At 32.3% G+C, this 18,035-nt stretch overlaps 1 protein-coding gene across 1 annotated transcript in view; it reads left to right on the top strand.

Annotated features, from left to right (window-relative positions):
• The window catches only part of LOC127850879 (uncharacterized), a 29,890-nt gene that overhangs the window by 3,506 nt on the left and 8,349 nt on the right, over positions 1-18,035 (top strand). The window contains exons 5-12 of the mRNA XM_052384270.1: positions 200-243; positions 5,196-5,354; positions 5,523-5,561; positions 7,283-7,306; positions 7,913-7,979; positions 8,711-8,892; positions 12,186-12,286; positions 17,679-17,904. Of these exons, the coding sequence (XP_052240230.1) occupies positions 200-243; positions 5,196-5,354; positions 5,523-5,561; positions 7,283-7,306; positions 7,913-7,979; positions 8,711-8,892; positions 12,186-12,286; positions 17,679-17,904 (842 nt within the window). The remainder of the gene's footprint in view (positions 1-199; positions 244-5,195; positions 5,355-5,522; positions 5,562-7,282; positions 7,307-7,912; positions 7,980-8,710; positions 8,893-12,185; positions 12,287-17,678; positions 17,905-18,035) is intronic.

The raw sequence follows: 18,035 nt of genomic DNA, 5'->3' as shown, positions 1-18,035 counted from the left end.
ATTATATGAAAGTGGTTAAATCCCAGAATTATTTAGTTGTTATTAAATAACTCAATTTCATCACGACTCGTTAATCTTCAATAATACATAAAATACATTGAAACATCTACCGTTTATCTTATCAGATACATTACTTGTGGGTATTAGATAACAAAGGAATAAATATGTTAAAAATAAGTGTTTTTGTCTCTAATTTTAGCAAGAGAGGCATGGGTTTCGAAGGACCTCAATGGAAATCCTACGGTTTGTAAATAAAAATGGTTTGTTATGAAGGTGGGAAATTGAACATTATAAATATGTTTACTATACATTTGTATGACAAAACAAATCAAATTTACCACCACTCCTCCCGCTCGTTAATGTTTTTATGTGTATTCTTTCAAGAATGATGAGAACAGCGTGCATACTTGAAACACTGTTAATTGGAAAAACACTACCAATTTGTATTTACGAGAGAGTAAGTTTAACTCAATCGTAATTGACCCGATTAAACTTTCTATTTAAACCGCTTTAAATCAGAGCATATTGTCATAAAAGCACTGTAAATTATGCAACCTAAAACGTACAGTAGTACTTTGTTTTGCACCAGTTTGTCGGTCGGCTTATGATTTATCTGTTGTTTGTAGCCCATTTCGTTTGACGCACGAAACACTAAGAATGATATGACATTTCCTCATGCAAATTAATAAAGTGCTGGATACTTTCGAGGAAATAAAGACGAAAAATCATTTGTATGACAACATGTAAACAATCAACGCCATATAGGGTTGGTATGATTTAATCCCTCTCCGAACGCTATAAAGAGAAAGTTTTGACCAAATATCATGCAATTTGGTGGGATAGCTATTTGCGAAGAAATGGTTATTCGTGCAGATCTGATATCATAAGGTAAAAGCTCAACATCAAGTGGGCTTGAAAGATGCTAGTCTTGTCAGCATCATACTCTTTTAGAGAAACGTTTGACTTACAATCAAGTTACTTTGTATGCTGATCACTTGGTACAAAAAAATTGGAAGAAAATGCACACTGATATTACAAATACGTATAAAGGTTTAAGCTAATATATTAGGATCATCGTTATTAAGTTTGGGGTAAACGTGGCAATTATATATGTTCATATTAGCTATATACAGTTATACATCCTAAGTTAACTTATAGACAATTTTTGTGTGTGTCAGAAACAACTTTATAAAATTAAATCACTGGTTGGACTCAGTGAACGTGAGTAAAATTATTTACACTTAAGAAGTGATTTGTTTGCCAAATTTGTCTTGGTTTGTTTATATAGTAATTATTTAGATTGAAACTGGGTTCATTGCAAAATATGGTCGTAGTTTCAATCGCTTTAAAAGTGGTCGTCATCAATGGGTGAACGAAGGACGGGGCAGTTTATTTTCTGGTACAATTATCCAACACATTTGCTGCAAGATTTACTAGGACGGGTTCGAAACTGGGCAATGCGAGATTCAAGTTTGTGTTCAATAACATTGAAGAAGTCAAAAGGTTTAAACTCACACTTCAAAACCATAATTATGTTTGGTATTCCTCTGATTAACATTATTTATATTGATAATGTTTTGTAAATTATTTACTTGTATTTGAACAAATTATGAAACCATATAAATTAAATACAATGTAAGGTAATTTTTAACTTATAATATGGCTTTCTGTTCGAGTGTCATACCATGCATGGAAAACATCGCGATAATTCAAAATGACATCTTTGAAACGTACGCCATTATTTTCTAAAGTTATAACGTATTTTAGCTCATATTTGTACAAAATGATCAGGATAGCTTTTTGGTTCGGCATTTGTGTGTCTTGCTTCTTCGTTCATCCTTTGCCAGTCGTCCATAAACGTTTAATTTAAACGAACTCTCCTCATTAATTATTAAGAGCGTTTTAACCTAACCACACAGTTGTTTTCCTTAGTGAAATTACTTTTAAGGGTGTTCACATATTTGCCTGCTGCTACCGTCGAGCTCAGGAGCTAAAAATAAATTGTATAACATAAAATTTGAAATATGCTTCTCATAAACCGCAGTTGTCAGGAGTTTTATTCTTGGTGTGTAATATCTAAAAAGTGATCCTCTGCAATGTTGTATCAATTAATGTTTCTCGTGTTTTAACGTCCATGCGGTTAATATCAATACACACTTGTTAAATGTTCTAACAAGTCGAAGGGCCTGGATATTTGTAATGCAAAATCACATCGTGATTATGTAAAACGATTACTCAAAACATGAGTAAAACATGGAGTCGAAACCCCATGAGTTTTATGATTTACATAGACTTATTTAATTGGTTTTCAACAATGGCAAAACTGCACATATAATATCAATTATATTGTTTATAAAAATGAATTTTATTTAGAAAATATCATTAAGTTAATCTACTATCTTTAAAACAAACAATGCGATATTTCATTGAAACAAACAAGCAAAACGTCAAATAATACATGATACAACCCAATTGGGTACAGAATTCGTGTAGATGCACACAGAAAAGACAGTAGATCTCACTTTTGCAAGCTGCGCTATAATTCTACTTAAAAACCATGTACAACCTATTGATTTATAGTATGTGCACTATTATGACGTCAACATGTAAGCATACAAATGCCCATATTATAAAAAATAATTTAGGTCTTAGAACGCATAAATATTTGCTTATTGCATAGCGAAATATTTATTGTCTATATCCCATTATTATTTTTGCCAAAGGCATTTTGTTGAAAAAAGTAACCCCTCTAGAGCCCTTTTGGTCTGGCTGCCATGACGTTAAATGTCGCTTTTTATGATTTTTGACTGGCGCGCCTTTAAAGTTATAGACCAACCCGATTAGGAAAGTCAACCAGAAATTCCCGAAAAGTTGACAGTTAACTAAGACCGGTCCAAAACAGCTTTTAAATACAGTTATTGGCCCAAATCAACCGCTTGATCGGAAAGATTGACATTTGTCATATTAAACTGATATATTCTTTCACAAAATAATATCTTAAACATTTAAAATTTATCATTTCTGCTCTAACATATCGAGAAAAACAGCGATGCGACAGACATTTTTGAAATGCGAATCTCCCGAGATTTCACGGTCATATGACCTTATTTCTATTTTTAGTAACATACCATGAGCTCAATTGTTTTTAAATTCAAAATGACGTTTCCCGGTATTTTAAATTGTTATCCCCACGCTTTTTGAAAAGCGTTGGGATATTGTGGTAATCTCCGCCGTCTGTCCGTCCATCTGTCCGTCTGTCCTGGCCACTATCTCCTCCTACACTATAAGCACTAGAACCTTGAAACTTACACACATGGTAGCTATGAGTATATGTGCGACCCTGCACTATTTGGAATTTTGATCTGACCCCTGGGTCAAAAGTTATGGGGGTTGGGGTGGGACCGGGTCAGAGATTTTCACTCATTGTTTATGTTATTTTACATTAACTTCTTCATTTCTACACCGATTTTCTTTAAATTGATACTGAACATCTCTTGACAATACGGTCAATCTCAACTACATGTATGCATGCCCCCATTACCAACCCTGGGGCGCTCCGTCCTCATAGACCACGCCCACCCAAAATTGCATCTTACTATAATGTCTTCATTTCTACACCGATTCACTACAAATTGATACTGAACCTCTTTTATGACAATACGGTCAATCTCAGCTATGCATGGCTCCATTACCAACCCTGGGGCGCCCCGCCCACATAGACCACACCCAAGTTTCCTTTTATTAGAACTTCTTCATTTCTACACCGATTCACTTCTAATTGATATTGAATTTCTCTTATGACAATACGGTCAATCTCAACTATGCATGGCCCCATTACCAACCCTGGGGCGCCCCTGGGTCAAACATGCGGCGTGGGGATACGCGTCGGCCTCTGCCGCGCAATTTCTAGTTATTGCTTGTTTTGTAAAAAAAATGTAGTGTAAAGTAAACATTATTTTAAATTACCTGATTCACTTTGAAATCATTCTTTTAATCCACCAGACGTATGTTGTTAATCACAAATAATAAATTTCAGAAAACGAAAGTAATGTTTACAATTTCAGCAACACATTTCAAGGTCGATCCGAAAATATCCAAATGAAAACTCGTCACGTGACAAAGCGACAATGGCGTCACAATTTTGAATTTAAGGCTGATGAGAGTTATTTGCATCTATTGTAAGATGCATTTGAAACATCTGAACCTTAAAATATACCCCGATGCAGTAATTTATATTAATTCACCAATATATGTAGAAATGTTTCCACGAAAATGAACTGTCTTTGATTTATAGCGTGACATAAATATGTTACGACTCTGGTTGACTTTCGATATGTGGTTCGTTTCAGCGTACAGGTCTGTTAATACTATATATACTGTACGCTGAAGTTTCTTTAGCTAGAGCCCTTCTAAAAGACATAATCCCTCCAAAACTCCAAAAAAATGTATCTTAAACCACAAGTCCCAGAGCTGTAATTTTTAGTACGTAACGTCATATAATGATCCCGTAACAAGTATGGTCCAATCAAGCATCTGGGTAAACAAAACGGTCGTGGAACGGCATGTGTAGTTACGATTGGTATAATACGCTTACCGCGTTAACTTTCCAATTCTTCTCTGAAACTATATGCCAAGAACTTTGGCATGTGTTATGCCACATCGCATAAAAGACCCGTTGATAATTTATTTATGTCAACATACTGTGTTCAATACTAACCATACCCTAATTGGTTAATTATTTATTCAGTTAAAAAAAACACACATCTGTGCTATGTAGTATTCTTCATCAGGAAGTGGTCCTTTACAATGTTTGCTAAAATCGTACCACCTGGATAAAGACTTAGAAGACTTTAGGGTCACATGCTTACCATTTTTGTGAAGATTTGTATAGTTAAATCATATTTAAACAATTATCTTGTGTAAAATAGTAGGTCGGAGAGTAATATTTTGCATTTAAAATTAAATCGTCGTCCTGTTTTAATCATGCTACAATGGTGAAAATTGCCCTGTTTGGTGTGTGAGAATGACATGTGTTATTTATATAGCACAATATCTTAAAGAACATCTTTTAAACGACAATGCACACATTGGCCCTTAACAAAAAATGTGCAAAAAGCACACGGGTGCAAAACTCACCATGCCTTTTAAATATGTGGGTGATATAGGGGTAACCGTGTCCTCTTGTTTTTATACAGATACCCGAAGATAGCTACTACAAATTCTTCTCTCGAAAAATTGCCAACGCCGTGTGTAAGGGTGATATCGAGTTTATAAAACAAATTCAAAAACTCGATAACAACTTTTTGAACATGTTTTTGATAGATAAGAGTGATTACGACGAAATGTGCAAATCGGTGAGTCGAGTAGGAACGATATTTTGAAACGTTAATTTCGTTGGAATTTAAAGATGTATTAAAGACATTACATTCATTAAAGATACGCTTAATTTGTAAAACAATATAGATTTTAACCTTTTCGGACGTAGTGCATTTGTAAACAGCAGGAATGTCTTACACTTGCAGGTTGAAGACGGAGGGATATTGGCGCTTTATAAAGAACAGGTAGTGTATTCAATAAAATGCATTGAATTGATGTGCATTGTCTCGTATTGTAATACCTTAATTATTGTTAAAATGTAAGGTACGGTAATAAGTTGAGCTACTATTTGATATATCATCCATTTATCATAAATTACATGTGGCATACTATGCATTAACATATTTTAGTATTGATATTACTTAATAGGTACTAATGTGACTCGTAAAATCGTTAAAAGTTAATAAAACACGCTCAGTATGTCTGTTTTTACAAGAACATTTACACAAACAGGGTCAAAAGCGTTCGAACATATTAACATAGGTTGTTGAATACAAATAGACGTGGGCCGCATAAGTAAAACTGGTAAGGCATACAACTTAAAAGGGGACCATGCTATTCCGCCTTTTCGAAATCCCGATAGATGGTGGCTATATGGCAAATATGCATGAAGCTACAGATGTTTCGTTGGAAAAAGATATTGAGTTATCATGGTTATAGAAATAAGTGGAAATAGTCCAAAACATGAATCATGCGATATCTCATAAAGGACTTAAGCTAGGTTTATGAAACTTAGCATGTGGATAGAGGGACGTACGAAATATATATTTACGGGATTAAAGATGTTTCGTCATAATAAAATTGTGGTTGTCATGGATATAGAAATAACTGTCCGAAACATCTGGATTTTGCGAACACTTCCGACAACAATTGTGGTTTCTCTGGTTACAGAAATAAATGAACACTAAAATCTGGATCTAGCAACAACCGTCAAAGTGTTTAAGCTAAATTGATGAACATTCTCTATGTTTATTGAAGGCAATGTGGGGAATATGTTCGTTATTTCATTGTTTCTGTTAGAAAAAAATGTAGTTGCTGTGGTTAATTAAATAATGGCAAACCGACAATCTTGATGCTACGACAGCCAACTAAAAAAAACATAAAAGCTCCTAAGCACTCAACATCAACGAATATTTCGTACGATATTTCAAAAGATAAAATTAACACATACACAAATCAGTGTTTCTTATAACAATATCCAAAATTGCAACGCTAGATAGCAATAGCCAAAATATAAACGCTAGATAAGGTATGGTAACAACGATTTATCGAGATAAAAAATGCTCGTTTTTATTTATTCTGGTACAATATATTTTATTTTAATTTCACACATAAACACTAATTTGGTGCATGAATATATTGTCGCGCAAAAAACAAAAAATATAATTTTGTATCTTGTTAAATCTATGTTACCAGACCACGTCTAGCGTTGAAATTTTGGCTATTGCTATAAAGAACATTGATTTTGTTATTATGTTTCGAACTAATGTACACATTTTTCGCCGATTGTGAGAGTTAAAGGGCTTTTATCAAGATACAAAATGCTCCTTTTGTTTTGTTTTTAGGGCAATTTATTAAATTTTATATCTCGTTAAATATATGTTACCATACCACATCTAACGTTGAATTTTTGGCTTTTGCTATAAGGAATACTGTTTTTTGTACGGGAAAACTTTCTTCTACGAAATATTGTGCGAAATATTTGCTGATTTTGAGTATTAATGTTACCTTAAGCTTTCTCCGACAATATTATTCCGGTAGGGAACTGCTTTATTTGACTCTTAAATTCCATGCTGATAAGGCGATGGATAACTAATGATAATAAAAACGTTTAAGTTTGAAAAATACAGTCGATGAAAAATGTCATATAATGGTACCTAACCTAGTGATTCTGTTTGTATTTCAGTTAGATCGCAAACCACCAAGTGAAGTATGTCTCCATTATTAATATGTTGCAATGTTCAATTTATGTATTTATGTATTTATTTATTTATTTATTTATTTATTTATTTATTCATTCATTCATTCATATATTCATTCATTAATTCGTTCATTCATTTATTTATTTATGTGTTTATTTATTTATTCATTTATAAATTCGGCTTTCTGAAGCTTTAGTTCCGACGATGGAGTATAACTCAAACATTATTTTAATTAAAATGTTGTGTTACCCTTCAATATGACCCGTTCTTCATACAAAAAAACGCAATAATGTCTCGTATATTAGAATATAAATGTATACATACTGTGCATATTTTTAATATTACTTTCCGTTTGTATGAATTGTAAGATAACTAATTTAATACTTGTTTCTCAAACTTTATTGTTATTGATGGATACATTATACATTCATCAAAAGGGGATTGATTTTACTAGCCTCGCTTTCCGGTGAATAATTTCGATTATTTCATCAACCGTTTATACTTCGAAATTTAAACAAGATCGCGGGTGACTAATACGATAAAATGCCGTTTGTGGTTTTTTTTTTGCTCTACAAAATATACCTATATAACATGTTTCTAAATGTTATCTTTAGGATATGTGTTTGGTTTTAAAAATCATCAGACTACTTACCACACGCCCTGTGTATGGTGAACGCTTAGGTAAGTTACTTCAACAGCTATCTTATACTTATGTTATTGTAATATTTAGACGATAATGTTCTCAATAACCTAATACAAGCAAAAACAACGTTTGTTAAATGGGATGTTAATATGCCTTGCTCTAATGATCTGTCGCAACCCCAAATTTTACAGACTCGAAATGCTGCATATTTACCCAAATGATTAATATCTTCAAATATGGGATTTCGTTCCTCTCAACCAAGAATATATTAATGAACATAGGTCAAAGTGAAAACGTGTGTGATGTAATATATAAACACTTTCTTGGTCATTGAACACTATCATGATTATCTACAATTTACTCATAATTCATAAGATGAAACTGAAGGTCTATCAATATGATTCCTTTTATACACAGCAGAACAAGTGTAAGGACAGTTTAAGTTAGTATCCTGTAATTATTGTGTATGTCTGTCCGTCGGTCGGTGAGAATTCATTTGTTTATGACCAAATTAAAACTAGAGAGAGACACTCTTAAACGTATGACATCAGTGGATTAATGTTAGATGAAGGGTAATGTCATTTCCAAAAGTTTTAATTTCTGATACATTATTAAGTTATTGAGGTAAGGTGTAAAACTTCGCATAACACTTTTCTTGAAAGGCAAAAGCGTGTGTGCGTTTAAAACAAATTAAAGTACAGTTATAAAAACGAAACTTATTTTACGTTTAATATTTAGTGATATACGATGAATGAAAACATATATTTAGATTCAAATGATCACTGGAACATCGGCTATTGGATCCCTGGCGATTCTCCCATCAATTCGAAAGAAGTACTAAAGGAGTTGAAGGAGATGGGAGCATCATTACCCTTTTGGAATTACATATTTCTGTGGGCATTGGTCTTGAAACAACAGGAGGTGGCAAAATTGTGCTTGCAGAAAGTGGAGGTATACTAAGTTGCCTCTTTTCTTTTCAAATAAAATGTACTTTATTTTTCTACTTGCGGAAATTTACTGCAACCTTAAATTCACTTACTTGTTTTGGTGCATTGATACCCATTAATGACAATGCTAGCGTGTATACCTTTTAAACTCCTTTTTCTGAACTCCACTAACATTCAAAAGATATGTCGCGATCAAACATGCTATTTGTTATAGAACTGTTATTATGTACGCTATATGTGTTGTAAAATTTAGAATTCAAACGAACATGTGTAACAAGGGTTCTGATTAATTGAATCATGAAACCGCGCGCTCGGATTCAATATATGGTAAAGTACCATCCAATGGTAGTTCAATATTGCTCGACAGCATTTACCTGTCAATCGTGAACGCAATTAGCATAAATAATAATCGTTGATTGTTTCCTTTATTTGGATCGGGATTTTGGGCGTTCACGTTTTGCAAGAGTGTAATGAGACTATAAAAATATAAATAATGAGGAACACATCAATCTATTAAGTTAGTGTACCGGACAGAACATCTCGCCTTATTGTTTGATGACGGCTGATGCAGACATTTATCGTAGAGTCTATTCGACTGTGAACGCCTAAATTCGGTATAGTTCTGTTTACTTCGTTTTATCCTAAATTCGACATTATCCGTAAGAAATTATCAGTTTGTTCAAGACAACACGTTAACATAGTGTTGTATTGATCGCTGGCTTTTTTAAAGGTGGAACCATTATACCGGTATCTGAAATATGAGCGAAAAGCTGAACGTTATAATTGATAACCTATGTACTGCGTAAATACTGAATTCTAATTTTATTCTCATATTGTACGAACGTTACGTCTATAAAATTATTTAATGATCTTAACAAGCCCTGGATGTTCGTAAATTAGCAAGACAATAAAGACAACCTCCCTGCGAAAAATGGGTATTACAAATTAATCGTATAAACAATTTAAGGCTGCAATGAGCTGTTCTTATAACGGAATGAGCGTTAAAATGTATATATATAAATATGAATAAATAAATAAATATAAATAAAAAAACATAAAACAGTAATTTCCCCTCGAATAATAATCTTAGTGTCATTCTCATATTTTTGTTCAATTTAAGAATAATTGTTTTAAACTAAATTGACACATATAATTTACATATTTGTTTATGTCGACATGCACATTTAATTGGGGACAACAAAACAACATTTTTATATCAATCAACAACGTAACTTTCGGGACACTACTGTAAAAAAAAATGCAATATACATCGATGCCAAATAAGTCATACCTTCATGATATTGTATAGTGCCGGGGAAACAATTACATATGTATTGACATGTAACTTCTAAAAAATAGCCCATTGTTTTAACTGTATAATTTATTCTTAGGCTTGATTTGTGTACACCTTGTCTAAAATATTTTTTTCCGAGAGCGGCTATTTTGATGCTATGAGACAGCAAATATGTGCATATTTCCATAAGTAATATGGATAAATGCTGTTATTGTTTGCGTTATGTAATACAACGTTTTTATTTACAGCCATGTGGAAAAATATTCGCAAAATTGAGTGAAATCTATTACTTCAAAAACATAGGGGTAAAATAATTGATATCAAACTTGTAAACCGGTATCAGGATCAGGATTAAGGAAAATGTAATAACTCTTTTATTTGACATGATGACAATCGAAGTGTTTGTAATTAAGTCATGCATTATAACAATGTTAAGTTTTTCTTTTCAGGAATATGTTTTGTACATAGTTACAATGTTATAGTGATGAAACATGAAACAACAAAAATAAAACGCCAAAAACGGATACTAATTCACGTATACACTATTCCACACTTTAATGCGGTTTTTACAACACAAAAAACGTAATCAATAGTGCGCATGCGTTTTGCGGTACCTTATGTGCATAGCATTCATATTGATTTAACAGCTAATTTTCCCGTGCATGCGTCAAGTTTCCATGTGAAACAGTCGTCAACTAATTGTTTATAAAATCTATTTAATTAATTCTTATTATTTGATATATTTTGACGTTTTTGTCTAAGATGGAATAAGCGAATACACAAACTTACCTATATTAATTACGTATTTTTCAGTGTTCACCACTTTTTTGACAAAAAATCGTGGAATATATTGTGATAATTCCTGCTTTAGTTACGCTTTGTCAACCTCATGAATTGTAAAATGCGCAGCTCGATGCGCATTGTAGGACAATGGTAAATGTGTGTAAAACGCAAGTTTCTGATTAATGATTGTTTAATTTTAATTTAATAATGATACTAATAATATGAATAATAATATGAATAATAATATGAACAATAATATTTATATTAAAAAATACATATGCAAGCATATAAAGTAGTTTAATTCGATGTACGTTTCGCGACATTTGAACATGTACGTCTTATTCATATTTATTTGGCTGTCATGTTGACGTAAAACAGTACAACAATATAACGCCGATTTTCGATTTTAATTTCATTATAGTTTCTTGTTAATCTTAAAAACGTCGTCGATATGTTCTGTATTTATTGCACAGTCATACAATTCCATTTCAAGAACATTGCTGGAGGGTGAAATACCAGAATCCTTTACTGTGTAAATCCACCAACCTCTAGATAAGAATTTGTTTTAAAAATCTGATTATATTGTTGTGGATTTCTGTCAATATAACTTTTTTGGATAAACAATCTAAAGTCAACATAAAGCTGCGTGTTAAAATTCGCAATCGTACGTTTGATATCGATCCATTGAAACAACGCATTTCTGTGTGTATTATTAGCAGGACATCAGTTTCGGAGCGTAAGAAATTTAAAATTTACAATCTTAGAAATATTAAGATGTATTTGACGACATTGATCTACAGTTAAATAACACGCTTCTGGTCCTTTTCAAGCTTGAATTAAAATACACATTAAACGTTAAATTAAAGAGAAAAAAACTTTATCGTGGCTCCTGATCTACGACGAAACAACAAAACACTTTTATAAACATTTTAACATACAATCCGTATCAAGAACATGTGTCTGCTATTATGATGGACTCAACAAATAAATTCAAATAAATTTCGTTTTAATTAAATACACTACCTGACTGTTAAAGAATTGTAAACTGTGTGGCGGATGTAGTCACTTCCACAATAATATTTCGGCTTTTTATACCACTTATTGTATTGTTTATGCAAATACATCGTACATTGTACAAAACCGCCAGAAAATGCACACTCAACCGTTCTTGATTTGTGAACTATTTTAACATCAATCTATTTTACGTGTTTGACTTACAGCGTGCAACAGCGATGGCTGTGATTGCGTCTGATTTCTATGCTGACTTGAGTAAGCAAAGGCAGTACATAGCGAAAGAAGACGAAATGCAAAAGTATATGGTGTAAGTAGATTAATTTTTCCTCATTAAAGTTATCAATAAAATCACATATATATGCCCTCTGTCTTTTTATTAGCATCTCATTTTTATACAGTAATGTTTGTAATAATAACGGCATTTCGTCTAAATGAGATAACGCAGATGTATCAATGTTGTTAATAACACGAAAGTACGTATCACTATGGTGGCTCTCTTTTAAAGTTGTTCAAATCGTTCTACTCGGCCGTACATATCAGTCTCCAGAGGTTAACAGATTTAAAAAGTAAAAAAATCTCATATTCATGGCGCATAGTTTTGCATATCTATCTAGCATTTGAAACACATTTTCATCCAAAAGACGACTAAGAACAATACTATTTTATATATTGTAGTATCATATATATAGGATCTGGCACGAGTTGTCATATCATACCATATTTTATTAAGCGAGTTCAGGAATTTTGTTAGCCTTTGGCGAACTTACTAACGAATTTACTGGACAAGTTTAATAAAATATGGTATAATATGACAACGAGTGTCAGAGCTTTTTTATCACATGCTTTTAAATGAGCATATTAAATAAATATTTTTTGCAAACATAATGATAAATCCCGAATGTTGTTTACATTTCGTGACGTCATTTGACATTGCAACGTCATTCCAGCAAAATAACAAATTGCGATTGGTCAATACAAGAAAACTAAGCCAATGAAAACGCTTAAAATTTTTGTGTAATAAAAAAAAATGTAATGGCTGTATTACATGGGAAACAGGGTATAGCATGTGATAAATTATAGTATATTTTATAGTTTAATCATATATTGGTCCTGTCATAAAGCGGTCCAGTATGCTCAAATCTTGACTTTTCGGCCAGTGTTCTCAAATCAAGGGTGATGAGATGTTGTATAAAGGCTTAAACAGCTTAATAATTGTATTCTAATTCTTTACGACCACAAGGCCTTAAACTTTGATACACGTAATATTTGGATTTTGATAAGTTCCTCTACCAATATTTTTAATTTATGTCATGGGCTCAGAACTGACAACGCCCCAGGATTGTTATCATTTATGTAGATTTATATTGTAACTGCCCGATATCAACCAGGTCACGAGGTGTAACATTTTACATTACAAATCATATACTAATCATACCATTAGGTATCAGTACATAAAAAGGTGACGATAATGTTTTTCCCCGTCCGCGGGGCACATTTGTTTTAACTATACAATAAAAAAGCCTATGTAAAACAAATACACATAGGCTTCATTATTTTATGTGAAGTCGGATAGCTGCGCTTTAAAAAGAGTGTTTTTTTCGTTCACGCACATGTATTAACACTGGTCATTTCCCAATGGTAACATTTTAAATAAAGACGTTATTGGCAATCTTACTCTATACTTTTTGCTGCTTTTGTAACTTAAATTTAAGCTCTGCTTATTGCGTTCGGATCACCGTACTTGGTTTTACCTTTTACTATATTCAATTCGTTCAGCTTCTTGTTAATGTGTTCCCTTATATTATAATATTTAAACTGAAGAGGCAGCCAGGGCAAAAAGGTTTGACTGCGAATAATTCACTATATAAAGATACAAATTGTGACATATTCTGTATTCAAGATACGCATTTTGTTTCCGATCAATATAAATGTATTTACTCAAAATAGGGGCGGAATGTTTCATGTGTTATGGTTCCTCCAATTCCCGTGGGGTTGCAATTTTGCTTTCAAACCGCAGCCAACTAGCTAGGATATATTTTATTTTTATTTTATCACCGAGTTTATAACCAGTATTCCTCGACGTAAATATTCTACCAAGTGTCCAATCCGTTCAATCTTTACAAATTACTAATTTATCCATGGCAAAGGTATATTGGAGCATAATAATAATATATAAGGTGATTGCAAGTACTTGAACACTATAATGAATAAAATAACAAATCACAACACAAAATATTCGTCCCAGTTTTGGTTAACATGTCTAATATGAAAGGTCAAGACTTACAAATCATGATCGCCGGTTAATTTTTTGTCGATACTTAAAATATGCAAACAAGGGTCAATACAGTTACTATATAAAGAATACTAGGTCGGTGCCGAATAAAGCGAAGTTTATTTTGCGAGGCCTAGAAAATCTAAACCACGAGCGTTTGCGAGTGGTTCAGATTTTCGGGCCAAGCGAAATAAACTTCGCTTTTTTCGGCACCGACCTAGTATTCGATTTATCCCATCAATGTTCTTAGTCGTCAATTATTTCTTAAAAAATAGAGTAGGGAAATAGAACTACACAGAAAATCCCAAAGTTATTTTAAGCAAAGATTGTTTTATTATCTTATTCGTCCCGAGCATAATATATTACAAAAAGACCAGTCACTAGCCTGTTTTTTCTATTTATCATACCTCTTTGTCCCCGATTTTAAAGAAGTTATGAAAAAATACTAAAAAACTGCAGTTATAGCGGGAAAGAATATGACTTGTCGTTTTACGTGTTAATAATGACGTCATGAGTACGCGCACTTAATATTTAATAAAAATAAATTTTTGTTTTGCTTTTTGTGTTGCATTTTGTGTTTAAAATATATTACATCTTGGTTGCAAATTGTTTGTTTTGTTGAATCTGATTCAATTTTTTTAAATGATTACTTTATAGTTGATTCCGAGTAATATGACTATAAGAGTCCGCCGCGCGTGACAGCTATATTACCGAAATACAGGAACATATATTCCATAGTGGTTTATTTCGACAATGCACGTCTGATGATGGGATAAAAGAAGAATTTGCCTAACAACCTTGAACAACCGTGAACAGCAACTTAAACTTGAACAAATCTGTCATAGATGAAAATAATGAACATTTTAATATTTTGAAAGAAGAACTATAAACAATATATGATACTCAATTAAAACGGTCCTTTATTAGGTCGAGAGCTAAATGGGTTCAAAATTGTGAAACAACTTTTTTTAAATAACCCTTGAAAAGTACAATAATACGACAAAAATATGACCAACTTTATTAATGAACACGGACCTCTTATAAGATAACCAATCTGATATTTCAAACGGAATCGCCTTATTCTACAGAAATATATACCATTCTCAAAATATTAACGTATACGATGAAGATTTAAATAGTTATGTAAATGGCATAGAATTACCCAAACGTTAACGTGAACAATTATATTGTTTAGAAACTCCAATTGAAATGAAAGAGATTTCTATTGTTTTAAAAAAACACGTTAAAGCAAAGGTTAATCCGGTTTTACAACGACTTTTAAGGAATTTTTGCCAAAATTGGGCACCTTAGTTTGCATTGCTCAATATCGGTTTTATGTAGTGGAAATGTATCCGTTACTCAAACACAAGGTATTATTTACATGCATACCTAAAGGTAAAAAACTAAGACAGTTTTTTTTTGTAGAACTGGCGGCAAATACATTTATTTAAAAAAAACTTGGCTATGGATGCATTGCAAACAGGTTGAAATTATACATAGATTAATTATTAATCAATAACCATTCTGGATTAACAATACTTGGGCCATAGGGGACAATACCAGAATCATCGACGATATACTTTTATTACACATATGTAAACGATAGTCCGTGTCTGCTGTTTCTAATAGATTTTGAAAAGGCCTTTGACTCTTTGTCATGGATATATGTTAATCCGACACCATCAAGGTATAATTTTGGTCCTGAAATAATTAAATGGTTTAATTGATTGTATAGACTGGAGTATCGGCGGTCATGCAATGTTGGGGTTTATCTGATTTGTTTCTAACACAACGTGGATGCAGACAATGGGATCCCCTCAGTTGCTACATTTGCATACTTTGCGCTTAAATATTGTCTATCAATATATGGTCTCATGGGAATCAAAACTTATGACATAGAATTCAAATTGCTATAATTTGCTGTTGACACCTCTTTACATCTGGACGGCTCTGCAGAATCTCTTTATGACGCTTTCGCTGTATTGTCACATTTTTCACATTTCACAGGGTTAAAGGTTAATTTCGACAAAACAAATGTCTGGATAGATGAAAACAAGTTCAGCGCCAAAAGCACAAAAATCAGATTGAAATTGGAACCTATAAAAATTTGACATTATTGGCTTAAAATTTCACGTTATCCTTGAACAAATGTAAGAAATTAATCACGTTGATAAATAGTTAAAATAAAGCCTTATTAGAAAAGTGGTCTATACTGGTTGTCACACTGATAGGACAAATTCATGTTAATGCCAATATTAATGGTGGGATTATATTAAAACTTTAACATTACCGGTGTTAAATAATCTCTTGTCGTCCGTGCCAATTCCACCGTAATATATTTTAGCAGAAATCAATAAATTGTTTTTTTATTTATGGAATGGTAATCCGATGGGAATCGAAAATGGATACATATTGTAAATACATTGATTGATATTCAAAAACTATACAATAATGTTAGTATCTTGAAAACTCAAGTAACACCATGTAAAATAAATTTCGGGATGATACATAAAATTCATCTGTTGAACATAGTAGAAAAGAACCATTTTAAAACCCACTTTTTTCTTCAGAATCCACTATTATTTAACCCAGAAATAAAAACAAAAATGTATATTTTAAATCATGGTGTGAAAAAATGCTTGCATTTTGCGAACTGTTAACCATTTACAGTTTAATGACTTTCGCCACGTAAATAACTTCAAACCAAACTATTTATTTTGCCAATAAATCATTCATGTAGTTACAAGATATATGAAACTGAGAAGCTCTACTGAGAACTGCTATAAAAGCCGTTTATTCCCACAAGCTTATGCAAGTTACGGTCCATTCTAGTAAATACAAAAGGCACAAAACCAATGTATGATATTATTACCAAAAAGTGACCAGTATGTATAAGTAAATGGTCGTCGAATATTTTAACTATATTGAAACAAAAGTTTGGAGACGTTTCTATTTGACTTTTTATATTACAGGAAATATCGATTTACAGTGGTTTCAATATAGAATTTTACATAGAATCATAGGTACAAAACTGACCGTTTCAGATTAACGGCTTATAAACAAGTATAAAAGAAAAAAGCTTTTAATTTTTCATTGAAAATAATAATTTCTTACTTTAGTCGTATTCTTTCGAATTCCGTGCGAAAACAATAGCATACATTTGGTTGGTGAAATGAAGCACATTTCAAAAAGTATTTAACAAATATATAAAAACAGTCGATGACAGTTGTAAAAAAAATCGCAATTAATGCACGTTAATACCGCTATCACCCACAAAGAGAACTGAGATGTATGACTCCTTCAGAAATGTTTACCACTGTCTTCGTGCATTGATTTACTTTGCCAATTTTAAATTGAGTGAAAAAGTGTGTTTAATTAATTTCGGTGATGATTTAGTTTTGAATGTATCACTGTGTATAACTTGCAGCGAATGGACGAACATATCAAAAGGAATCATTAACGTATCTTTCTCCGACGATGAAAAGAAAACGGCTTCTATGATCTTACAAAAGCTGCCTTACTGGGACAATAACTCTTGCATAGAGTTGGCCATCCACTCTAAAAAACTTGACATTATTGCACACCCTGCCTGTCAGAAAGCGTTTGATTCATTCTGGGAGATGGGTCTACATGGAAAGAAATCGTCAATAATGGTATAAAGTTATAAATAATATACGTGAATATGTATGCAAATGATTGATCTTTAGGCGATTATATATGGTATTTGTTAAATTTACATGTTTGAAGGCATAACACTTAAAATTGAATATGTATCATAGATTTA

Source organism: Dreissena polymorpha, chromosome 11 (assembly GCF_020536995.1).
Source record: "Dreissena polymorpha isolate Duluth1 chromosome 11, UMN_Dpol_1.0, whole genome shotgun sequence".
Classification (NCBI taxonomy): Eukaryota; Metazoa; Mollusca; class Bivalvia; order Myida; family Dreissenidae; genus Dreissena; species Dreissena polymorpha.
This window is presented reverse-complemented; position numbering and strand designations above follow the sequence as displayed.